We start from the raw sequence: 26,853 nt of genomic DNA on the forward strand, positions 1-26,853 counted from the left end.
CACACCCTGCAGCTGCAGTCTATCTCCACTTCCCAATAAGTGTATTTGCACAAGACATGCACTTGCAGAAGGGTGTTGGCCACATTCAGAAGTTAAGGATTGCTCATTCACTTTATTAAGAGCTGAATACTTTTACTTTTGCTGCATGCAGTGCCTTTTTTTGTTTGCTGCCTGCTTATTTTAAAGTATGACTTGCTTTATATTTTGATCACATCTTATTATTAGCATCGGGTTTAGAGAGAGGGAGGGAGAGATAGATAGATAGATGATAGATGATAGATAGATAGATATAGATAAATAGATAGATATAGATAGATGGATGATAGATAGAGAGTGCTAAGAAGAAGGGATATGAAGCTTGTTAAGCAATCAACCAACCAACCAACCAACCCACATAGGGTTGGGTCCGGACAAAGTCAGTTATACCTAAGTAACTTTGAAAGAAGTGTCATGACTGATAAGTCCCGTTACTTTCAGTGGGGGATAAAACACCCAGTCCTATACACGTCTACTTAGACATACACCCCATGGGGCTGTATCCAATACTAGCCCTACTCAGAGCTCTTGCAATTCATGAGCATGACTGTTTTCCGCCCATTTATTTTAGTGGGTCTGAGTGAAACGTCATTGGCTACAGCCCATTTTCAATCGGACTTAGTCCCAGGAAAGTGGAACTAGGATAGCAGTCCCATTGAGCTAAAAGGGGCTTACTTCTGAGGAGGCATGGGTATGTCTGCACGATCACAGTGCAACTGGCCAAGTCTGGATCCAAGCCCAGAATGTGTGAAGGTGCCTCAGAATTTTGAAAAGAAAGCAGGTGACATTCTCTTCAACTTGCCCCAATTACTTCGCTTCCAGGCCACGGAAAGTTTCCCTTGCTTAGTTTCTGTCTGCTAAGAGACACAGCAGCAGTCCCAGAATTAAATGGTGGCAACCTTAGCTACATCTTTGTCCAGTGGCTTCATTCCCAAAGACCAGAAGACTGCTACGCCTTGGCAAAGCGAGGGAAGGGAGTCCCCGGTGCCTGGATTTTTGCACATCATCTGTCTCCCCCTCCCTCCAAATCCCCTTCCTCCAGCTCGCAGCTTATTTAAAGAAGAGGAGCAGAATGGGCGGGGCCACATCTGGGGCGGGCGGGGCCAGAGGATGTAGAGAATGAGTGAGTGAGACCGCGGACACCAAGAGAGCAGGTCGGGAGACGGCAGCCGACGAGTTCCAGTTTTTTCCAGACAAGGTGGGTGGATGAGAAGAGGGAGAGGGCGGGCGGGCGCTTCTCCGTCTGCGCTCAGAGGCAAGCGCTGGGAAGGGCGCTGAGCAATTGAGGCAGGCGCGCGGTTGAAGGAGGTGGGAGACTCTCCGCCGACGACGGCTGGCTCGCACAAACCCCACCGCCAACTCTTCTCTGGGGCTGGAAACATCCCAGGAGATGAAGCCCAGCCCAGCCCGGTTTGGCTTTGCGTTGGGCGAGGAAGGAAGATGGTGATGGAGGAGGAAGGCGCGCACGCCACCCCTCCCACTCCCGGTGATGTCAAGCAGTTAGGACGCTGGGGGGCAGCTTTGTCGTGGGGGAGGCAGCCTTAAAGAGGATACGACCCAGAACCGAAGATATACATAAACACAGAGCCTGGTCCCCCTCACCCCAGGCTCCAAGATCCATAATTTCTCCAATACTTTGAGTCTCATTTTCTGGGGAGTGGGGTTGGGATGGAAGAGTGTCAAGACAAGGGGTCCTGCTCCCCTCCCCCTCCCCCTCCCCCTCCGTGCTCCTCCCTCTTCTGAATCCTGATGGCTGTTAACTCTCTCCTTTAAGGCAGGGAGACTGGCAAGACCAAGTGCCTTCTGTAGCGCTCTCATCTTCGGCTTCAGGCAAGCCCATCTTCCCAGTGTCTGCGAAAAGAGCAAAGGAGCGTGGCGCACTGGCGGGTGCGACCAGTCGGTTCCCAGACGATCCCACGCGCGACCGGGAGATTCCTTTACATCCTTGGGCCACGCCTCTCTCTCTCACACACAATCTTCCCCCTCCCCTCCCCCAATTATTCATTCATTCCACTCCTTCCTCCGGCAAACGGCAGCCTTTCAGATAAAGGATCCAGAGGCAGGCGCGCACCTGTCTCCCCAGAAGACCCAGACTGTCTGCCTTTTACTCCAGCGAGGAGGAGGAGGAGGAAGAGGAGGAGAAGGAGAAAAGCGAGCGAGCGCGCCCCTGCCCTGAGTCCGACTATGAGACCCCAAAGCCGCAAGCTGATGTCTGAGACCGTCTCCTTCTTACCCCGGCTGGTCTTCCAGATCTTCTCCTTCAGCATCGTCTATCTGTTCCAGCGACAATCGCCCTGCCCCCAAACGGTGGGCTCTTCTCCTCCCTCTTCCCCTCCAAAAGCAATCTCCCTTCCGAAACAGTAACAGAAAGGGGCTGGCTGCATTAAAAGAACTCCCCCCCGCGACCCCTCCCCAGCCAAATCGTAACTGACCCTAAAGAAAGCTGGATTTCGCGAACTTCGCCGCCGCCTCCTGCCCCGTCTCCCCGCAGCCACGCTGGTGGCTGCAAAGCAAAGGCTGTGTGCGCTCTGTATGATCCTCGTGGCGACTCCTGGAACGATCTGCCTCAAGATTGCTGCTGATCATACTTGAAGGCTTTGCTCGAAGGAAGCAGCAGCCTGCAGAAGTGTGTGTGTGTGCATGTTCGTGTGTGCCTGTGCGCGTGCCTGGTGAAAATTTGCATCATTTGGGGGTGGGGGAGAGCCGCCGTGGCGCTTGCAAGCTGGTCAGTTTCCTTCCCCACTTACCGGAAGTTCTTTCTCCGTTCCAAAGAGGCAGCGCCCCAAAAAGAAGTCTTCTTGGGCCGTGGCTGATGCTGTGCCCGCATCCTACCGGCGCACACCTGGACCGACCACGTCTGGAGACGGGACCAGTTGGCCTCTCCGGGGAGGGACAGCTCAGTCGCACATGGATTGGAAGGGGCGTCCCGCCGTCCCGCCGCCCCTCTGATGGGACCCCTCTTCGCGTTCTTAGCCCGCTCCCCCCGGGGCTCGACAAGTCCGGAATAAACCCCAACCCGAGCGGGGAAGGGCGATTGCGGGGAGACAGGTGGCGGGGCGGGGACGATCCGCTCTCCCCGACGGACTCGACTTCCCTCTTGGCTTTCCCTTGCTAAGAGGGCGGGGAGGGAGTTTTTGGGAGTTTGGGAAAACTGTGGGCGGCGGCGTGGAGGGGGGGACCTGCCTCTGGTCTTCGGGCTGAGCCTCCTTTCGACTCCTCGGGTGGGCAAGATCTGGTTTCCTGAAGAGGTGCCCTTGATGGCCCTGCGCGCCGGGACAGCTTGGTTTGGACAGGTCTTGCGCAGAGTTTGCCGGCTGCAAGGTCCGTGGTCGAGACGTTCCAGCAGCCTTCTGTGCCTGTCCGCCTCACAGGAGCCCGATCCGCGAGGCGGAGAGCAGCAGCAGCCAGAACAGCAGCGGCGGCAGCAGCAGCAGCCGGAGCAGCCGCCGCCACCGCGCTTTCAGCACCAAGGACAGCAGCTTCCCCGAGGAAGCCCACCGAGCCCCGCCAGGCGCCGCTTGCAGCTCGCCTCGCTCGGCGGCTGCCTCTGTTGCACCCTGTCGGATCTCCGGGCGGCCAGGGGGGGACATGGTCCCCTCCGTGGGCCCTTCCTGGCGGCCATGAAGAGGCAGAACGTGCGGACCCTCTCCCTGATCATCTGCACGTTCACTTACCTGCTGGTGGGGGCGGCCGTCTTTGATGCCCTGGAGTCCGACCACGAAATGCGCGAGGACGAGCAGCTGAAAGCCGAGGAGACCCGGCTCAAGGGGAAGTACAACATCACCAACGACGACTACCAGCAGCTGGAGGAGATTATCATGCAGTTGGAGCCCCACCGGGCCGGGGTCCAGTGGAAATTCGCAGGGTCTTTCTACTTTGCCATCACAGTTATCACCACCATAGGTAAGTCCCCCGCGCGATGCCGGGATGGGTGCGAGTGGAAGGTTTGAGGGCGCCAAGAGTTGAGAAGCTGTGAGATGCCAAGGAGAGGGATGTCGGAAGGGAAGCTTCCTAAACTTTGGGTGCTGTTCGGTGCTGAACTGCTAACATGGAAAATGAAATATACCTGTGCGTAAAAGCATGAGTAAATGTGATCAGACTGCTCCAAAGGTTGAGGAGTTATGCAAAATGAAAGCGGGTTACCCAGGGAAAGATGTCTACTGCGAGGTGGGTGAACTGATGATTTGGGGAGCTGGGCAACTGTGGGATTTGCAGGGTAAAACAAAAATGGGTTTAGGAAGCTGTGCAGTGGGGATTGGTTCCAAAAGTTGGAGAGCGAATGACCCTCCCTTTCCTACTCTATTAATTTATTTGAATGTTTCAATTCACACTTGTTGGACATTAGGTCTCTCTGCCCCCATCCCCAGATTCCAGATTAAACCTTAGTAGAATTGGGTGGAGTGACTGAGAACTTCTGAAGGCAGAATTTAGCACCACTAGTAGTTCTTCCCAACTCATGACAGGGAGGCAACAAAATGATGTGCAAGTTTTTGCGCAATGATATTTGGAAGGTGATGCCAATAAATTAAGATTTAAAAGTAATTGAAGCTGCAATCCCAGGCACACATAACTGGGAACAAGTTCCAATGAGCTCAGTTGGACATACTTTTGAGAAAACGTATTGGCTTGGCTTGCAAGTCTCTTTTGAAGCTTGTTTTCACTCTAGGGAGAAAAAACAGCCAAGGTTTGTAAACTGGCATTGCCATTTACTCTGAAATAGTTCAATTGCACTACTCGGGAATCTTCACATTAATAGTTTGAGCACTGTAACCCAAGCCTTGGATTGCCATGATTCAGGGAACTAGTGGACCAGATCTTTCCATCTGATCCTTTGCTTTGGGAAGGGAGAGGCCAATTTGCCCCAGAAGTTTTCTTCTACAACAGTAGTAGTAGTAACAGGTCCTTGTCTGCGTGCCTCTCCTCTTGTCTAGTTGCAATCTCCTCCCCCTCATTTTAGAAGGCGGAGTAGACAGTCCAATGTGCAAAATAGTAGGAATCAGAGAACTTGCCCAGTGCTGAACGTAACATGACTTTTTAGACGACTGTTTTGTTGACAAGGCAGAGTTGTTTTTCTAGCAGTGTACCATACTCTTGGGAAAAGTGCAGAATCACCCAAATAAAGTTTTCCTCTCCTAAAATAAAATAAAATATTGCTTGACAGGATGAAAAAAAAAATCAGTGTATAGCACATTTCATCCCTCAGGCCCTGATGAGGTATCAAGAGATAGGTCCTGGACCCTGGACTTTATTTTGTACTTGCTTTATTGCTTGCCTATTTGTATATTCAGATGCACGTCATGAGAAAATGAAGATGTTCTCTCAACATACACCACTAGCAGGTCACTTGAACACAATAGTTGGTTAATAATGCATGCACTATGTTCTGTTGGACAGGACACGAAGAACAGAACGTTATTAATTGAGACAGACACTATCATTACCGCCAGTGTAAACATTAACACATGAAGGAGCTCTCAGGTTTCAGCAGAATGTCCATTCCACCTTCTTATAAGGTGGGGAAGGTGTGCAGTTCACTGCAGTAAATTGCTTGCTTGAGAGATAATCTGACACTGAGAGAGATTTTGTAGATTATGCCTTTCTAACTTTGTTTAAAAAGAACGTTTCTTTTGGGGGCCAAAACTGAGACTTATTTTGCTGAGTCTCCCCTTCACTTCAATCTCCCCTCCACCCTGTGGAGATCAAAAGGTGGAAATCAAAACCTGAATGCTTTGGAACAATCTTTGTGAAGTTGGGGTTTTTTTGGTGTGGGGGGGAATCAGGGAGGGAAACACAGCAGAGTATTAACCCCCACCCCTGTGCTTTAATTCTGATATTTTTCCACTTGCTGAATGTTCTGCTTCTCCAAGTGCTTTTATCGTTCTATACAGTAATTTTTTATCAGATTTCAATCACAGTGCAATAATAGCCTCATTATAACAATACCAATTTATAATACAATTATTAAGACCAATCGTTCAAATACCAACTTATATAATTTAGATAAAGTGGGGCCCCCAACATGCTAGATTTGATGGTTTTCTTCATTTCTGTGTTCCAAAATTCTCCAAGTGCTTTTAGAGAATTAATTTGACCCAGTGTTAAAAATTAGTTCCATCTTTTATAATGTTATAATGTTTTAATGATTGTATTGAACACTGTCATGATAGTTTGTTGAATGGGTTTAGTTTAGTTTAGCTGGACCCAATGACATAACTTCCTTTCACGAGTTTCGGTACATCTGCTGTCTCTTAACTTGTGTATTTATTTAAAATTGTGAGTATATAATTGAAATACTTTGTAATATGTTGCAGAAGGATGAAAAGATTTTTGTTTTAATGCTCTCAGTATACATGTTTGCCTGCCTGCATATTACTTAAAAATATTGGATATTTAGATCAAAAGCTTTCTTAAAAGAGCACACGGAATAATTGGAAGAAGCCTGGTGGAAAGAGAACTCTGAATTTAACCATGGACATGACCTATTCAAAGGCAAACACTTTCTTGTCCCATTGATTTCAATGGGAGAGGTAAATGTTAACTTTGACTAGCTTATACCCCAAATGTGACTCACATCTCCATTGCTTAATTTGTGAAACAACAGGTGTCAAGGTTCAAATCAACTTGGAAGCCATGGGCTAAGCCAATGTGTCTGAATGCGCTCTTATTGTGATTACTTAGGATTGAGAAAAAGCACTCTGTTCATGCTCAAAGGCACTCTCCCCTCCATCCAGGCTGTAGGCATAGATTAAAAAAAATAAGCCAGATAGTTTTGAGTGCTCTTCAAGCTGGAGTATATAGGACCATTATCACTGAAAATCTACTAACAGTGCAATTCTATGCATGCCTGCTCAGAAGTAAGGTCCATTCAGTTCAATGGGACTTATTCCTGGGTAAGTATGTAAAGGGTTGCAGTCTCAGTAAGCTGCTGTCCTGCTGAAATCAATGGGACAAGTTGGCCTTGACTTAATTTCAGACCCATTTATTTCAATGAATATCAAGTTCTACCAACCCATGAGGACAAATTAACAATTTCTCACGTGTGGTTAATTTATACCTTTAAAAAGTGCTTCTGTTTTGTTTATTCCACTTCAGTAGTTTTAGGCCTTTAGAGAAAACACTTTTTTTTAAAAAAAAGTTATTTTAGAATAATCTGCAGTGACATCAAGTGTGCCGCTTGGCTGGGTTTTTTTTTTAAGTTTCTATTTTTAAACTAACCTTGAAGACGTCGCTTTGCACACACTTTGTTCTCTCTCTGAAACCACCTAAGTACAACTCAGGAAGAAAAAGCACATTTTATGCATTAATGAGAAGGCACCAAGTGCCTCCGTAGGGTACAGCTAGTGGGCTTTTACTAGCAAATGCAATCTGAAATTTCCATATTTTGCATAATGTCAATAAATACAACAGTTGGTTGTGTTTTCTGGATTGGCTTCTTATCAAAGGCAAGAAAATAAGAGTGTCCCAGAGGTGAGCTTACCCAGGTGCAGAATCTGACATCTGGCACTGAGCAAGTTGGTCGAGGTTTAGCGATTATGGTGTGTCTGTTCAAAATATTTCAACACCGCCGCCCCATTGAAAACGGCAAATATTTAAATCAGGCACAGGCAAACTCGACACTCCAGATGTTTTGGGACTACAACTCCCATCATCCCTGACCACTGGTCCTGTTAGCTAGGGATGATGGGAGTTGTAGTCCCAAAACATCTGGAGGGCCGAGTTTGCCTTATGCCTGTTTAAATTGTTCCAAAGTGCTGCCTATGTTCAGAAATCCTTAGTATGCCACCTTTTAGAGTTTCACTGTCATCATTTTTATTTGCAGAAACCCCGTCAGTGTATATGATGCTCTACAGCATAAACCAGTGTCCGTGCCCCTAGGAACATACAGTTCCAAGTCTGACAGGGAATAGAGGCACATAAGAGAGAGGAGGGGGCAAGGATAACAAAGAGTCAATGTGAGCAAACGCTGTTAACGCCTATCAGCTGTGTACACATCTGAATCACATTTACAACCCCCTTCAAAGAATCATGGGAATTGTAGTTCAAGGGTGCTGGGAGCTGTAGCTCTATGAACTACAGTTCCCAGGATTATTGGGAGTGACTGTGTGCTTTGAACGCATAGTGTGTACTCAGCCACTGTGACCTCGCTGTAGTTGAGGACCAGCACAAGCCTTTGCTGTTGTACCTGGGGACCCAGAAGTGAAGTGACAGTTTCGTGAAAGATCTTCACCAGCTTTCCCAAGACCATCACACACTAAGGATCATCGCTGGTTCTCCGCATGGACCAATAAGCAGGTTGTATTCTCTCTTCCATCCTTGCTGCCAGCCCAGACCTGGGTTTCCTCAGTGAGGCCCCATCTACAGTATACATTTAAAATACTGTTTTAAACAGTCATGGCTCCCTGCTCCAAGAAACGTGGGAACTGTAGTTTTTTAAAATGGCATGGAGAGCTTTTAAGAGAACCCTATTCCCTTCACAGAGCTCCCTGGGAAGAAGGATTGAGAATTAAACCACTCTGGGAAGAGTAGCCCTGCAAAGTGAATGGGGGTCGCCTAACGACTCTCAGCGCCACAATTCTTTAAAGAGATATGATACTGCTTTAAATAGTGCAGATGGGATCCGACAGACCACAAATTGTGACACTGTTTTGATGAAGAGGTTAGGAGGGCTAAGTCCCTGCAATTTTTAAAGAGATGCAGCAGGAACTACTTCTATTTGGTTTTTGACTGGAAACAGGGCTTTCCGTGGCTACTTTAAATCTGCAGTGGTGTGCTGATGTTGTGATTTCTCCCCTTTTTTTCTTTTGAAGGTGCTTTCAATTAATTAATTCATTTTAAAATGTAAACCACTTGGAACTGCTGGAAAAGCAGTAGCGAAGGCTTTTAATAAACAAACCTCAATTAAATAATAAATCAATCATTTCCAAAGAGGGATTTGAAGGAAGAGAGAGTGAGAGAGATGTAAGACCACATAAAGGTGCTTCCAAATCCTTATTATCATGTCCCTCAAAGGTATTTTCGCATTTCACATATTGGCTTTTTCGCTGAGCGTGCCCTCACTCTTTCACTCTGACTAGTGCATGTATGTTTTTAAAGAAGAGTTTAGTTTGCATTTTGAGGGGTACGTCGAAAAGCAAGTGCAATGTTTGAAGAGGCTCCGCACTTGTTCTCATACCAGTTCTTGAGGCAAGGCATTAATACTCCCAATTTACAGAGAACGGAGGGACGTGGGTGGTGCTGTGGTCTAAACCACTGAGCCTTGGGCTTGCCGATCGGAAGGCCGGCGGTTCGAATCTCCGCAATGCAGTGAGCTCCTGTTGCTTGGTCCCATCTCCTGTCAACCTAGCAGTTTGAAAGCATGTTGAAGTGCAAGTAGATAAATAGGTACCGCTCCAGCGGGAAGGTAAACAGCGTTTCTGTGCGCTGCTCTGGTTCACCAGAAGCAGCTTAGTCATGCTGGCCACATGACCCGGAAGCTGTCTGTGGACAAACACCGGCTCCCTCAGCCAGTAAAGTGAGATGAGCACCACAACCCCAGAGTTGTTCGTGACTAGACTTAACTGTCAGGGGTCCTTTACCTTTTACAGAGAACGGAACTGAGGTTCAGACTGGCCAACTTGGGAAACTGCTGTAGGTCAGTGGCTGAGTGACTCCTTTGCATGCATTAAGTCTCAGGTTCATCCCCCAGTCTGGGTAGGGCTGCCTGAAACCTTGGAGAATTGCTGCCAGTCCGTGCAGGCATTCCTGAGTTAGATGGACCAATGGACTGACTCAGTATAAGGCAACTGGCTATGTTCATAATTTGCTCTTCCTCTGTCTGCACATGAGTTGCAAAGATAAAAATAAGTGGGCAATGAAAAGGCTAGATGTCCTTTAGCCCCTCTGCCTCCTCTCCCATCCAAACAATCCCCTCCCATTGCTGCTTTGCCACAGAGAAGCAGCACCTGGGAAATTTGGATTCATGAGTTCACTGCTCACATGCAGTTTTTGACTGAGAGTTAATTGCAGGTTCGAGATACATCCTAGTGCAGCTGGGATTTAAGCCACAAGTTCCTGTCTGGCATGCTGTCCGCACTTCGCTCGCTGACCTTGCTTTGTGTCCCTGACTGGTCTTGAGTCCTTTTGGCTGGCTAGAATGTGTCCTCAGACTCTGATATTGCTTGCCTGGATTATGGATTATGGATAGAGGAGAGAGAGAGAGAGAGAGAGAGAGAGAGAGAGAGAGAGAGAGGGAGGGAGGGAGGAAGGGAGGGAGGAATACAGTGCACTCTACAAATGCAAATTTGCAACCATGATGAACAAGGGTCTGGACACCAAGCCTTATGAGGAACGGTTGAAGGAGCTGGGTATGTTTAGCCTGGAAAAGAGGAGAATGAGAGGAGATTTGATAGCCATCTTCAAAAATCTTAAGGGATGTCTTCCTTGGGGGTTTTTAAGCAGCGGCTGGATGGCCATCTGTCATGGATGCTTTAAGTGAGTTTCCTGCATCGCAGGGGGTTGGACTAGATGACCCTTGGGGTCACTTCCAACTCTACATTTCGACAATTTTGCATTTGTGGCTCTGCCTCTTTTTCCTCTGGCTTGATCCATGTATGTATGTATGTGAACTGTGGAAAGCTGTCCAGAAGGGAAGCAAGCCATGGGGCTGTAAATGTTTTCTCTGTCCTTATTTTAACTGGAGATGCCATGGGACCTTCTGTATGGAAGCTGCTGCTTCATCACTAAGTTACGACTTCTCATATGATGCTGCAGTCATGTGCCTTGGGCCCCATTCCATCTTCTGTCAACGGATGGTTTTTCCATTGCATTTATATGCCATCTTTTTCCTACAATGAGCTCATGATGGCATCCAAGGTTCTCCTCCTCTACCTCCTCCCCATTTAAACCTCACATCAACTCTGTGAGGTAGGTTAGGCTGAGAGGCTGTGACTGGTCTGAAGTCACTGGGTGAGCTTAATGGCCAAGTAGGGATTCGAATCCTGGCCTCCCAGGTCCTAGTCCCACACTCTAACCACTACACCACACCAGCTCTCCGGTTAGGGAGCATTTGGTTAAGAAACCATGCCAGTGAAATGGAAAGGTTGGAAAGATTACTTTTCTTCCTAGAGACCCATTTTGCACCACCAACGTACAAGAAGTAATGGTGCTAAACTGGTTGAATTGGTCAGTTGATACAGCTGCTCACTGTTAAGGAAACCAAATGCTCTCCTAAATGCTGAGTGGTCATTGCTAATTACTCACAAATGATGAGAAGAGAGGCGGTAGAATTGGGAAGCTTCCAAGCTCCATTGCACTAATAAAACTTGGCTAATTTTTGTTAATTCCGTCCAATGAAGCCCAACCTTCCCTTCATTAACCAGTGATAGATTCCCCCCCCCCTCTGGGAGGTGAGAGGTCTAGCTAATTTGTCAGCTCCGGTATTAGCAGAGGCTCAAAATATTTATTCCGTTCCTTGGAGGATATTTTCTGACTCCCAATTGCCATACTCTTTGAATTTTTATTTTTTGGTAAGAAAGTTTTCTACAGGCTGTGATACAATCCTGCCTCCTCACACCCAATCACTGTGCAGAAAATATATCACTGTGTTCCACTGGGAGCGTTGAAGTGATTCTCATGAAATTTTCATGACTCGGTGGTTCAAAAAAGTTTCTGCAGGGGATTAAAGGAATTTACTTATTACTGTACAGGTTTCTTAGAGAATGATTTCTGAGCATTGAGAACAATTCGATTGTTTATTTCTGTACCTGAGCAAAATGTCTGCTCCTTCTCTATGTCAACCCCATTCACCTTCATCTAGTTTTCAGATTCTATTTTCTGATTCAAAGTTCAACAGTGCATAAGAATGGTGTTGCTCGGCTAGATAAAAATCTTTTAGCCTAGCATGCTGTTTCCAGCAGTGGCAAGTCCAGTGTTTCTGGGTGCTTACAAACATGAGGACCCCCTATGGGCTGTCTGGAGCTCAAAAGTATATCAACTCTGCATATGCCAGCTCCACTGAAATAACTTTGCTGATAGTCCTTGATGTGTGTTGCGCTCTCTCTCTCTCTCTCTCTCTCTCTCTCTCTCTCTCTCTCTCTCTCTCTCTCTTGAGCTAAACTGAGTTCCTTCAGCCTTTTCTCATTCATTGCATCTTTTGAGCTTTTAAATCCTTTTCAGGATTTAGTGACCATGCCAGGACAGGATCACAGTGAACTCAGATTAGTTATCAGCATCACCCAGTTTCGTCTGTTCTGACTGGCTCTCTAGGTCCTATGGCAGAGACCTTTCCTATCACCTGGTGTCCTAATAACCCAGAGGTGGAGAGTCACAGATCTGGGGGCCAAAAGTGGTCCTCAGGACTCCCCTCAGGCCACACAACCTCCCCAGCCTCCTTTACCCAGGCCACTTCCTTCACTGGTCCAGCATTGCACACTCCTTGAGTCTGTTTGTCTGGTTGTCATGTGTTCCTTGCTGCCTGGATGGAAGAGCGAGGTGTGTGTGTGTGTGTGTGTGTGTGTTGGAACCTGCCTACTGAGAAACCTAAATGTTGCATGGGTTGCCTTGCTCATTTTTGCCCCTGGGCCTGCCCACCACTTGCATGGGATTGTCCAGAAGGGAATGAAGTCTTTGGGCAGAAAATTGTCCCATGTCCCTGTTTTAACTGGAGATGCCAGGGATTGGATATGAACGCAAAGTGGGTTAGGCTTCCCCATATGGTGTTGCAATTAGGGTTGGCAGAAGCCTTCACATCTGCCTCACCCCCTGTAGGTGGCAAGTGGAGGTATTGAATCTCAAGGCGGGCAGCCTTTAACACCACCACCACCACCACTTGCAAGCTTCAGCCTGGCAGAGCTGGCTGCAATTTACACCATTGGCATTTGGGGAGAGTCTTCCCCTCTCTGCTCCAATTAACCTCTGTCTCCAGGGCTTACCCCATGACATTATTAGGGGCTGCTCTCTGACATCACCAGGGCTCACCCCAAGATCTCAGGTTTGGGCCCTGAAATCTCAGGGTTTGGGATCCTCCTGCAGCCCTGATTGCAACAACATTAGACCATGTGAGGCTGTGCAATGCAGGCAATGCTTTCGAACTGCTAGGTTGGCAGGAGCCGGGTCATGTGGCCAGCATGATTAAACTCTTTCTGGCGCAATCGAACACCGTGACAGAAACCAGCATGCACGGAAACACTGTTTACCTTCATACTGCAGTACCTAACTATCCACTTTCAACAGGAGCTTGCCCCATCTCACAGATTCGAACTGCCTACTTTCTGATCAGCAAGCCCAAGAGGCTCAGTATCATGGGAGTGGAGGGAGTTTCGGGGAATGGGAGGGGAAAGGGGCACATTTTCCCCCTGTTCCTTCCACCTTTTCATGCTGTGCTGCACAGCAGTAGTGACCTTCGCCCCAAAACCTGAGCATCTTTAAAACTAGCCATGATGGTTGTGTTCCATGTCCTCTGGTGGAATCAGTATGCCTCTGAATAAGTGCTGTTGGGAATCATAAGAGGGAATAGTGTGGCTGAGCTCAGATCCTGTTCATGAGTTGCTTCATTGCCCACCCATTAAGAGTTTTTCAAAACACATTTTCCCTTTAATTTACAAACTCATATGTACAACTAGGAAGGTAGAAACCACCCTTATTTTGTGTGTGTGTGTGTGTGTGTGTGTGTGTGTGTGTGTGTGTGTTTCTTCTTCTTCATTTCCCAGCTGATAGGCTACTCAACTCGATGAGTTTGCTTTTAGAGGGATTGACTGTATTCTCCCATTCATAACCCCGAAATAACATGAATGGGCACACAAGCGTTGCTCTTACATCTCACACAGACTTTTCCAGTAAAAAAAAAAAAGAAAGGAAGGAAGAGGAGAAAAATTGAAGACCTGATGCACACTGGGGTTCAAATTGGCTCCAGGGTCTCCTGAGGGCTGCTGATTTAGACAATTTGCTTAATGTTCTTATTTCCATAATGTATTCTGATTGCAACATCTGTGGGCTTATATAGATGCCCACAAGATTTGGCTTCCTCTGTCGGGGAATCAGAAGTATTTTGGGAATATAGTCTAGAGCAATCCATTTATAGCTGCAAGGAAACTGGGTATTCTCTCTCTCTCTCTCCCTCCCCCTTTCAAAGTGAGCAAGTTCCCACTATGGATAACACTCGATCATTTCTCAGGCTTTTAGAGGTGATAGCCATACTTGATTTAACGCCACGGAACTGTAGTAAACACTGGCTATTTCTGGAGGCTCGTGTGGGGAATGCAAAGAAAAGAAAGCCATCTTTTCTCTCTCATTCCAAAACTAGCAGAAGCAACCAATGGATGACAGAAACATAGGGCTAACCCGGATCTTTCACCAAAGGTTCATGGCCACAGTGTGCCCAGGGACATAGCTCAGTGTATCTGCTTTTTTATGCAGACGGTCTTGATTTTAATTCCCCGGCATCTCATGATAGGACTGGGAGAAGTCCCAGACTGAAGCCTTGCAGAACTGCTACCAGGCACTGTAGGCCTTACTGATGCTTTCTCTCCCCCACCACCCCACCAGCTTCATTATTGTTATTTTATTTTTTTATTTTAACAAAGTAATAAAATATAAAGTGTGCACCCCACCCCCAAGACCATTCCATTATAACTATCCAACCTCCCAAAATTTCAACACCTCTTCCAATGGTTTGACCCCTTTCCGTTTTAACAGTACAAATTCTCCAAATACCTTCCATATCTCCTAAAAATCATTTCTCCTGCACATTCCCCGTCTTACCTTAACAACACAAGTTAATTCATCATTAATAGCTATACCTGCAACCTCTTTGTTCCATCCTTCCATTTTATATTCAGCTTGCACCTTCCACTTCCTCGCTGTAATAACTCGTGCAGCTGTCAATGAATTTGTGAGCAAGTCCTCCATAGCCTGCAAACCTTCCACCCCATCGTAAATTGATAACAATGCTACCTCTGGACTTTCGGTCAGCTTTAACCCGGTGATTATCTCCTTAAGCACCCTTTGCCCAAAAAATTGTACATATTTACACCCCCACCACATGTGAACGTAAGTCCCAGTTTCCTGGCATCTCCTCCAACATAACACCAAACATTTCTTGTTCATTTGATTTAGTCTTGCTGGTGTTAAATACAAAGTGAGTGGGATCAAATTGGTAGCACAGAAAGAAGATTCTACTGTCTTCCTGCACCATCAGTTTGTTTGGCTTCCTTGCCGAATGCTGAGAAAGTGGATTGCAAGTCAGCTCACATCATCCCTTTGGATGTTACAGACCCTCCAAGTGTCCCTATTTTCCAGGGACATCCCTGATTTAGAGATGCCATCCCAGTCTCTGATTTGATCCCGGAATGTGTCACTTTTCCTTAGGATGTCCCTATTTTCATTGGAGAAATATTGGAGGGTATGATGTTATCAGATCACTTCAATCCCATAATGAGGTGGGTCTTCTACAAAATGCTTTCCATCTTCCACTTTGTCACAGCCATCTAGTAGCATCGCCAAAGGGCAGAGTCAAATGCCTTTCCTCCGCTTTATGTTCATCCAATCAACTGAGAAAACCATATGTTCCTCTTAACAAAGGTTTGCCTTTTTCGCTGTAATATCACCATCGCCATCATCTCAGTAAAGCAGGCAGCCCACCCCCGAGAAAGGATAGTGAGCCAATAGCCCGTTGGCCAATTTAATGTTGCATAACCTTCTTATGGCAAACTTCCAGACATGAATAGAAGTTTATGTAATGGTGGGAAAAGAGAGGGTTAGGAAAAGAAAAATGTCAAGATTCTGGGAGGTGCTTCCTTTGCTTAGGAAATGGATTTGAAGGACTCTTTAAAAATATCTTATTGTACCTCCCAGTATAATCTAGTCCAACCCTCTGCAATGCAGGAATCTCAATGAAAGCATCCATGATGGCATCCAGTGAAAGCTTTCTCTCCCCCGCCAGCTTCACTATTGTTATTTTATTTTAACAAAGTAATAAAACTAAAAATATAAAGTGTGCACCCAATGAATGCATCCAGATGGAAAGCATTTTGTAGAAGAGCCACCTCATTATGGGATTGAAGTGATCTGATAACATCATACCCTTCAATATTTCTCCAATGAAAATAGGGACATCCTAAGGAAAAGTGAGACATTCTACTCAGCCTCTGCTTAAAAACCTCCAAGGAAGGAGAGTCCACAACCCCCTGAACTGAAGTGGCCGTACTGAAGTGAGCGTCATAAGACAAGACAAAGGAAGGGTGAAATAATATATGGAGTGTTGTTTTTTTAAATGTAATAATAGAGTTGGGGTGCTTTCCGGCTCTAAGTTCTATGATTCAAAGTGACTGTGGTCCTCAGACTGAAAAACGTCCCCACCGTTGTGCTACACATCCACTTTATCATACTGCCGTCTCATCCTCGTTTTTTGTTTTTGTAAAAAAATCATTATCACGCTTAACCTTTACAGAAACAGATTTCTATTCAATGACATAAACATGCACTGCTTATTCCAGTATGTGATAAATGGCGACCGCTTACCTATCACCAAAATTGGCACAGGGGGTCTATTTCTTCTTGGGATAAAGACTTTCAGTGCATCCATTTCTGTATTTTTTCTGTAGTTTGTTAAGGCTGCTGAGAAATGTTCGCAGGTCCCTATTCCCCACACTAAGCTACCATTCCCAGAGTTCCTTGGGGAGAGGGGTTGATTGTTAAACCACTCTGTGAACTATAGCTCTGTGAAAGAAGTAGGGAATCTCCTAACACCCTTCAGCACCCTTAACAAACTACAGTGGGTTACAGACGCTTCAGGTTACAGACTCCACTAACCCAGAAATAGTACCTTGGGTTAAGGACTTTGCTTCAGGATGAGAACAGAAATTGTGCGGCGGCAGCGGGAGGCCCCATTAGCTAAAGTGGTGCTTCAGGTTAAGAACAGTTTCAGGTTAAGAATGGAACTCCAGAACAAATTAAGTTCTTAACCAGAGGTACCACTGTACACTTCCCAGGAGTCTTTGGGGGAAGCTGTGAATGTTTAAAGTGGTATGATGCATCCTTAAATGCATAGTGCAGATGCGGCCTCAGTTATAGAAGATAGTGGTACCAGTCCAAGGTATTTTGCTTCTTCACTGGTACCTACTTTGTGTGTCCCCCCCCCAGCCAAGGCGGCTAGCACTGAAACAAATATTGTTGCATCAGTCAGGCATTAATTGCTGCCTTCCTCTGTCCCTCACCATCAGCAATGCCTTCTGAAGTACATCATGTCACCCTCCAACATGTCTCCATGGAAAACCGGGATGTGCTTCTTCCAGGACATGGTCCCACATGTCACGTGATCTGCATGAGATCCTAGCACCCAAAAAGCATGTTTTGGGGTGTTGTGCTCTTGAGAGAACAGTCCCAATTTAATTGGGGCAGTTGAGGGGTATGATGATTCATGGTAGGGACTGGTCCCATATGGCAGACACTGTTTTCTGAACTTTACTTTGGTGTTTGATTCAGGGTTCTGCTAGCTAGGGGATGTTTTGCTGCTCTTGGGGGCTGTCTCCTTGCTTCCAGCTGATGTTGGAGTGCACACAGTGCTGTGACCCTTTCTGCAAATGACAGTGTCCCCACATTATCTCTTTCTCACCATGTGTCGTCTTAAGCTTCTGCACTACTGAGCAGTTGCTATGGTTAAAATGAGATAAATCTAGTTCCAGGCAACAAATAGTTGAAACACAGAGCTCTCTCTCTTTCTGCCTCCTTCCTTCTCCCTCTCCTATTCCATTTTTGCAAGGGACACATTTCAGCTTCAACTTCATGCCCAAGAGCTGCATGCAAACAACTGAGAGTAACAATTTGCTTCTAACACTTGGCTTGACCTTGTTCCACATGGTTGGTTTTTGTATTGGGGAAATTAGAGGCCTCTCTGCTGAGACAGGCGGAAGAATTCTGTTCCATTGTGCAGACAGGTGCCCCTGGGCTTGTGGGGTGGTGATAGCCAGTTGTTAAGAACATTTTATGGTCACCTACTGGGGCCTCGGGATGCGGGTGGCACTGTGGTCTAAACCACTGAGCCTCTTGGGCTTGCCGATCAGAAGGTCGGCGGTTCGAATCCCCAGCATGGGGTGAGCTCCCGTTGCTTGGTCCCTGCTCCTGCCAACCTAGCAGTTCGAAAGCACGTCAAAGTGCAAGTAGATAAATAGGTACCGCTCTGGCGGGAAGGTAAACGGTGTTTCCGTGCGCTGCTCTGGTTTGCCAGAAGCGGCTTAGTCATGCTGGCCACATGACCCGGAAGCTGTACGCCAGCTCCCTTGGCCAGTAAAGCGAGATGAGCCCCGCAACCCCAGAGTTGTCTGTGACTAGACCTAATGGTCAGGGGTCCCTTTACCTTTACTGGGGCCTCAAGGCTGGGTGACCAACACAAACCCAGTATTAATGGATCTGTGGCTCCAGTCCAGAGTCCCCAATATATGGAGATGATGGGTTGATATGGAGCCTATATCCTCCAAGTGTCTAGATTTTCCAGGCACAGTCTCAGAATTACAAAAGCCTTCCCAGTTTCTGATTTGATCCTAGAATATGTCTATTTCCCCCACCAGTGCAGATGCTGCCAAGCTTGGGGAAGAGGATGAGCCAGGACTTATCCTTGAGATGTGGCAGAAGCTGCGTGGAACCACCCAGTTGCCTCTCCATGGCCTCTCCATGGCCAACGCCTCTGGCCTCCTCCCTTGGGCAGCGCGTAGCTACTGCTGGAGACCAGGCAAGGAGGAGGAGAGGTTGCAGCCGCCGTTGCCCAACCCTGTGTGACACACTGGCTCTGAATGGCAGGCAGAGGGCGGGGCCACCCTGGGGCAGGAGAAAGTGGAAGTGGAGCAGAGCACAAAGGAGTCTTGATTAAAAACAAACACTTTGTACATCCACATCTAATCTTGCCCCTTTCTAAAATGTATTTATTGGTGCATAGGCCTTCTGGCAGTTCCCTCGTTGCGAGAAGCAAAGCTACAGGGAACCAGGCAGAGGGCCTTTTCGGTAGTGGCGCCCACCCTGTGGAACGCCCTCCCACCAGATGTCAAAGAGAAAAACAACTACCAGATTTTTAGAAGACATCTGAAGGCAGCCCTGTTTAGGGAAGCTTTTAATGTTTAATAGGTTATTGTATTTTTGTTTTCTGTTGGAAGCCGCCCAGAGTAGCTAGGGAAACCCAGCCAGATGGGCAGGTTATAAATAATAAATTATTATTATTATTATTATTATTATTATTATTATTAGTGTTTTTCTTTTTGCAAATCTACTAAAAATAAAATATAATAAAATCAGGGTGGTGGAGGGTGTCTCTCATTGGTGCTGTGGCGATAGCACTTGCCCTTCTTCTGATAGGAAATGCTCTGTTGAAGGGGGGATAAAAATGTGGGGCAGGGGGAGTGAGAAATGTCTGTATTTTCATTTGAGGAATGTTGGAGGGTATGGGAGTCTGATGTGAAGCAGGCTAGGCTTCTGTTATGATGATGATAAAATAAAAACTTTATTCGCATTAGCCAATGGCCATGGCAACAATAAAACATTACAGTATAGGCAGAAAGGGAAATTTGATATAAGAGCACAATTTAAAGTCCTGAATCAGCAGTCAGTTAGGGGCCCTTATTCTGATTGCCCCTGCAACCTTTGCTGTTATCTGCTCAGTTTGATCTGATAGAAGAAAGGACATTGTGGCAGTGGCTGAGCGCCCTCGGATGGTTAGTATGTGTGGGGTGATGATCTCGTTCCTCAGATCTTTGTAGAGAGTGCAAGACAGGAGGACGTGTGCCACTGTTTTGGTGCTACCGTCTCCACAGGGGCAAAGACGTTTCTCAGGTGGGATCTTTTGGAATCGACCCTCAAGTACCGCAGATGGCAAAACATCCAGTCTTGCAAGTGTAAAAGCACATCTGTATTCTGGGATAATAAGTTTGTGCAGCTATGGGGCCAGAGAATCAAAATGGAAAGGTGGAAAATGAACATACTAAGGGAAGAATTTCCTTATAGTGGCCAGGTTGCTCTGGTGCTCGATATCTCGATAGCTTCTGTTATCAGGCTTGTTGAGAGACTGCCAAACACAAGGGCTGGTGTTGTAGATCTCCATTTTCATCTGCATTCCTGGAGCTCTGAGGAGTTCTACAAACAGTAGTAGGCACTGCTTTGTATACACAGATCAAAAGCTTCGGAGCCCCAGAAAAGGGTTCTCAAACTTTTGTCAGTGCTAAAAGGTACTCCAGTATTTTGGGGGACTGATAAAGAAAGGGTCGGAGGTAGTTTCTTATTCAGAAAGCATTTTCGTTGTTGTTGTTTAGTCGTTTAGTCGTGTTCGACTCTTCGTGCCTCCATGGACCAGAGCATGCCAGGCACTCCTGTCTTCCACTGCCTCCCGCAGTTTGGACAGACTCATGCTGGTAGCTTCAAGAACACTGTCCAACCATCTCGTCCTCTGTCATCCCCTTCTCTTTGTGCCCTCCATCTTTCCCAACATCAGGGTCTTTTCCAGGGAGTCTTCTCTTCTCATGAGGTGGCCAAAGTCTTGGAGCCTCAGCTTCAGGATCTGTCCTTCCAGTGAGCACTCAGGGCTGATATCCTTCAGAATGGATACGTTTGATCTTCTTGCAGTCCATGGGACTCTCAAGAGTCTCCTTCAGCACCATAATTCAAAAGCATCAATTATTCGGCGATCAGCCTTCTTTATGGTCCAGCTCTCACTTCCATACATCACTACTGGGAAAACCATGGCTTTAACAGAAAGCATTGCTCTACCTCTAAACCAGCTTGTGACATCAGCACAAAACCAGCCTTCTAATTGGCCATGTCACATCACTATGTGATCCCTGATTAGATAAGATCATGCTAGGAGTGTGCTAGATAGAAAGAAAATAAATGGTGCAAAGCAGCTGTGGGACTGCAGCAGGAGGCCATGAAGGAACAGGCAGAGAGCAGTATTCATTGGCATGACCTTACTTTATACTTTAATAAGCCTACTAGCGTAGGCTTATTCAAAGCTGGTATTTTTAGGTGAGGTGTGTGGCTGAATGCCAGGGTCTTCCTGCCTCCTGTTGGTTAAACAGTGGGGCTGAGTAGGAATCTGTTGGCCTCCAAGATAGCAGAAGCAGTTGTTGGCTGGTTGTGCATGGCTATTTATTAGTGGATATCTGGCAATGGATACCTGGTCTCAGTTGGACTGCCACTGTACAGGTCTACACTATAGGCTGCCAGTGTGCAACCTGGAGATCTGCATGACATCTTTTAATTGCTCAAAGTTAAGTGGGAAATGCCGGGTGAGGCTCATCCTGCCTGACTATGGTCTTCCTCACCTGGTTCAAGGCACAAAAGAACCACCCTGCTGGATCAAGCCAATGGGAATCGAGTCCAGCATCCTGTTCTCACAGTGGCCAACTGGATGCCTATAGGAGGCCACAAAGCATGACCTCAGCATAATAGCATTCTGTCCACTTGTGATTCCTAGCTACTGGTGTATGCTGCCTTCGACAGTCAAAGTGGAACATTGCTATTGTGTTTAGTAACCACTGATAGAAGCATCCTCTATGAATTTTTCTCACCCTCCTTTATGTAGGGATGTGCATAGATGCTAGGAGATAATATGTTTATTAGATGTTATCCTTCCTTCCACAAGTTTGTGAGTTCAGCAGTGCCACCCCCTTGCAGCTTAAAAGGGAAGCTTAGAAAGGCTACTGTCAGCGCTGCCCAAGGTCCCAGCTCACACAAGACCAACACTGCTCCTTCCTCAAGTTAAAAAGTCTTTATTGAAGTTCAGTTTCATTTCCAGACGCGCAGCGTGCAACGCTACGTCTATGCCTTAGACCGTAGAAGTCCCATCTGAATCTCCTCCCCCCTGACACCAGCTTAAGATTCTAGCCTTACTCCACCTCTTCCTCTGTTCCTTCTTTCTCTGGGTCCTCCTGCTAGTCGGAGTCTCAGCCCTCCTAGATTCTTCTGACGCTGAGTCCGCCGACTCTTCTCCCCCCCTCTTTCGGGCTTTAGGACCTGGCTCCCAATCCGGGTTTTCTGCTGTCCCACGCTCCTCCACATTTGAACTTGGCGCGCGCGCGCAGCCTCCCACTTTCCTTCTGACCGTTACACTTGTGTCACTGCTCCCTCTTTCGGGGAGGCTAGCTGGACCTGGCCTTCCCTCCGTTTCCCCACTCCCCGATGGAGAAGCTGGTCCTGACTCATGTGACTCTTCCCCCCCCACTGTGCTCTGGTGGGGGAACTGGTCCTAATCCTCCGCTACTCCTTTGGGACTCCCCTCTGGTTCCTTGTTTATGGATCGTCCCCCCTGGGACTCGCCTCGCCCTTACCATAGGCGCCCCCTCCTGGGAATCTTCTGATTCGCTGGAGAAGCTCATGGAATCTCTCGGGCCACTGTCATATTCCCCTACGCTCCCCTCTGATTCCTCTCCTCCGCTCTCTATTTGCTCTCTCCCCTGCTCTTCTGCTCCTGAGCCTCTGACAGCTACTTTAAGCCTTTTCCTTTTAGTTTAAGTAATCTAGAATGCTTCAAGGAGGAAAGGATTCTACTGGTATTTCCCCTCTTTTCTCCCTTTAAACAATAACCACACAAACAGTCTGGTAAAAGGTAAAAATAACATTTACAGTGAACCCTCTGGATATGAATTAAATTCATTCCAGGGGTCTGTCCGCAACCTGAAAAGTCTGTGGGCAGAGGCGCCGGTTCTGTACACACACAGGGCATGATTGAGTGCTCCTGCACACGCGTGAAGCATGCAGAGCGCTTCTGTGCATGTGCGTGTGGCAAAACCCAGAAGTATACACTTCCGGGTTTGCCGTGTTAGTAACCCGAAAGTTACGTATCCAGAGCAGTACGTAACTAGACGGTCCACTGAACTCACTCAGAGCTTCTGCTGCAGAATATCAAATACAGTTGCTTTAGTTGAGGCGAGCTTAAAATGGTAATTCAGTTACATAGACCTACTTAAGTCTAATTTAAAATGGTGCCTGAGCAATGGAGCTCAGACATGCAGATTGTTCTTACATTTCTGGCTTGGGGATGAGATGAAAAAGTAAGAGTGAAGAGAGAGCAAAGAGGAAGTGCCCAGCCAGGTGGGGAAATTATATACAATCTCCCCATCAGGAGTTCTCTCTAGAAAATTTACAGGAAAACTCTATGAGCTTCAGCTCCTACCATCTAGCAAACATGCATTGTTGGTTTGATTGCATTATAAATATCTCACACTTTAAAGCTATCCATGTTCGTGGCCATTATTGTTAGGATTCCTGCTTTCTGCAGCAGAGGAGGGTGAGGCTAGAGGAGTCCTGGCTGCCATTTCTCACTGTACTGGAGAATTCAAAGGCTCTGTTGGGGTTGCTACCTGCTGCTTTCCCTGCAGCCAAACAGGAAAATGTTCCACAGGTGAAGCTCTTCCAGATAACTGGCAGGAAAAAGCTTCAGCTGGTGTGCCAGACTGCTGTTAATAAGAAAGGTGGCTATCAGGTTGCAACCTGATAACCCTCTTAGCTAGTTTCTCATTGTGATGCCAGGATGCCTGGGAGCTCTACAGCTTTCCATGCAAGCCCAGGACTCTGAGTAATTCAGGGTTGCAATGAACCTGGCTTCTAGCCCTGCATCTTTCCTATCCTGACACCTGGGTGATCTGTGCTGGAGAGATCTTGCCAGCAGCACTCAGAATGAGGAATGGTTTGTTCTTAAGGCAGGCCACAAGTGAGAGTCGAAAGGCTCGCTGAAAGAGCAATTCCAGCAACTGCAGCTCCTGCAACAGCAGGGTATTCCTTTTATTTGTATGAAACCAAAACATATGTCTGTGTCTGTAGGGCAAAAAGAGGCAAATGAGCTGCATTGGCAGCAGCTGAACAAAAACCAAATAGCTTTTAAAAACAACTACCACCGAACCAGCTTGATTTCTAATCAGATATGCTTTAGTTCATCTTCTCTGCAAATGGATGCAAACCTCCCCAAGGCCTAGTTCGTGATCTAGAAACTCATTCTTGAAGGCTGCAGCATGCACTAAGGACTTGCATGTATCAATGGTCCATTACACATCAATATAAACAACATGGGCCACCTCTTTTGCAAGGCCTTTCCAGACTAAAGTCTTTTTGAACCTGGCTACTATGATCCTTTTTACAGTAGATGATTGAGCTTGAACCTGATACCTCCCCTGTGCAAAGCAGATGTTTTACCACTGAATTCTGGCTCCTCCTTCTGCTGTTCCATGGTGCTTCAGATTCTAGCCATATATTTCTTGCCCCAGACAAAACTTCAGTAAGCTGAGGGGCTGATATATTGCCCAGTTTGTTATGATTCTTGTAGGTTTGTTTTATTATTAGGTGAGCCAACATAGGCTCAGAACTCGAGTGAGTCCACTTTATAATTCTGATTCGCTGGAATAAATCCAAGACCACCAGCAAATCTATTTATGTTAGCAGTACTTTGGCACTGATTAAGTGGCTCTGTGCATGCGGCCTTGCAAGTGTCAGCGTGTGCCCTGCACCAGGAAGCAGTAGTCTGCAAAATAAATTATTGCAGACTTGAAAAGCAATTGGGGAAACCCTGAATGTAATGTTAGCCAATTTGGAGAATGGGAGTCTATGCATTACTACGGAAGGATTAAAAATAAATAAATGGATAGGCTGGCCTTCCAGGAAGGAGGAGAGGCATGCCAATCATCGAGACATGTAATGAAGAGATGGGGAGCTGAGTTCAGGAGCAGATTATATTGCAGCTGTTCCGGAAGTCCCAGTGCAGTTGTGATAAGCAGGATGACAATGCTGGATGACCACCAGAATCAAGGCTGAGCTGAGATCAGGAGCCTAAGAACCTGGTAGTAGGAACCTGGATGTATGGATGATAGGCTGAGGAATGCAGAGCAGGACCTTGAACTGCAGACCAATTAGAAGCAATCTCAGGCAATGCCTGCAAGCGCTTGCCAGCTGATTCCCTATTTCACAGTCCCCATCACTTTTTTTATGAACCAAACGGATTATTTTTCCAGTGCAAATTGAGACACAAGGCTCTCCAGTGCTTCTCCCTTCTCAGCTGATGTGAACAGCTTTGACAGAGTTCTTATACAATACAGCTGAGGGTCGGCTCCTGCAAGGGAGAGTGGGAAAGGGAAGGATTTTCCAAACTGTCTGTTGAAGTTCACATTGGAGGAGAGGGGATTAAAGAGCCCTTTGCCCGGCTTGCAGAGGCCTCATGATTTGATGACATACATCCTACTTGGTTGGAGATGTTGTGCCTTCAGCCATTACAGCTGCCAAGGATAAAAGGTAAAGGTACGCCTGCCCGTACGGGCCAGTCTTGACAGACTCTAGGGTTGTGCGCTCATCTCACTCTATAGGCCGGGAGCCAGCGCTGTCCGCAGACACTTCCGGGTCACGTGGCCAGCGTGATGAAGCTACCCTGGCGAGGCAGAGCCGCACACGGAAACGCCGTTTACCTTCCCGCTAGTAAGCGGTCCCTATTTATCTACTTGCACCCGGGGGTGCTTTCGAACTGCTAGGTTGGCAGGCGCTGGGACCGAGCAACGGGAGCGCACCCCACCGCGGGGATTCGAACCGCTGACCATGCGATCGGCAAGTCCTAGGAGCTGAGGTTTTACCCACAGCACCACCCGCGTCCCAAGGATAGATAGGTGCATAAAACCTTTCATGGAGTGGACATGTCAGGGAACTGCCATCTGAGGAGCAGGAGGTGAAAGGGCTCACAGAGGGTGAGAGAGACCATTCAGCTGAGGAGGGAACCAGCAGGGGGAGAAGTGGAGTTCCAAGGGAAAGTGAGTCGGAGGGAGGGCTCAGAGACACTTCAAGCGAGAACAGTGGAGAGGTTTCAGGACCTCCCATAGGGACACCTACTCCTTGCTGGAAACTGTCACGCCGAGAGTCCAGAAGACGCGTTTCCGTTAAGGAGCTTTTATGCTGGAAGAAGTTCCGTAAACGCCCACTGTCTGATTCTACGAGCGACTGATGGAGCCATGCTTAAGGAGCTCCGTCACAGACAGAGGTTTGTGGACTTAGCCAAACTCTGAGGGACTAGGATTTTACGCACAAGCAGCTCACCATCCCATCACAGCAATCGGACAGTCCCTGAAAGCAGCTTGTGCAGAGAGGCATCATGAGCAACCCAGCCGGAGCCGGGGGAGCAGGAGGAGCTGGAGAGGGTCCAAGCCTGGAAGAAAGGTACAGGGTGTTGGAAGTCCAGCTAGCGCTGCAAACGGCGAGGCTAGAGGAAAGGAGGGCGCAGGATGCAGAAAAGGCAAAAGGCGCTACACTAGCAAGAAAGATGCCAGGATTGGTGCAGAAGTTTGGGGGGGACCCCGGGAACTATCAAGCCTTTAGGACAGAGATGCAGTATGCTCTCGAGCTGCAGTTTGACGACTTTCCCGATGAGGCATCGCGAGTGGCGTTTGTGATTGGCCATCTCGAAGGGGGGGCGAGAGACTGGGTTAGACCCCTGATGGCAGGGAATAGTGAAATGCTGAAGGACACGAGGAAGTTTTTTCGCGCCATGGATTTGATGTTTTCCAGCGAGATTGAACAGGGACTGGTGCGCAGACAATTGATGGCTTGTAAACAGGGTAGCCGATCGGTTCGTGAGTACTGGACTGAGTTTACAATGTTGATACATAAATTGGGGTGGGACCTATCGGCGGAACCCATTCAAATGCTTTTTGAAGAGGGGCTTTCTTCGGCGGTGAAAGACGAACTTTCCCGGGCGCCCAGGGCGGAGTCTATGGACCAGCTGACCAAATCAGCGCTGACCATTGGAGCGCGCCAGGAGGCAAGAGCCTTGGAGAAGCGGGAGGGGAAAGGAGAGCGTTGGAGGGATTTCCGCATTCCAGAGATTCCGGAGCCAAA

At 47.3% G+C, this 26,853-nt stretch overlaps 1 protein-coding gene across 1 annotated transcript in view; it reads left to right on the plus strand.

The window, feature by feature from the left end:
• The first annotated feature begins 3,457 nt into the window (after positions 1 to 3,457).
• KCNK9 (potassium two pore domain channel subfamily K member 9) overlaps positions 3,458 to 26,853 on the plus strand; it is a 95,225-nt gene continuing 71,829 nt past the window's right edge. Inside the window, exon 1 of the mRNA XM_053395220.1 lies at positions 3,458 to 3,939. Coding sequence (XP_053251195.1) covers positions 3,657 to 3,939 — 283 coding nt within the window. The 5' untranslated portion in view covers positions 3,458 to 3,656. The remainder of the gene's footprint in view (positions 3,940 to 26,853) is intronic.

This window comes from Podarcis raffonei, chromosome 7, assembly GCF_027172205.1.
Source record: "Podarcis raffonei isolate rPodRaf1 chromosome 7, rPodRaf1.pri, whole genome shotgun sequence".
Lineage (NCBI taxonomy): Eukaryota > Metazoa > Chordata > Lepidosauria > Squamata > Lacertidae > Podarcis > Podarcis raffonei.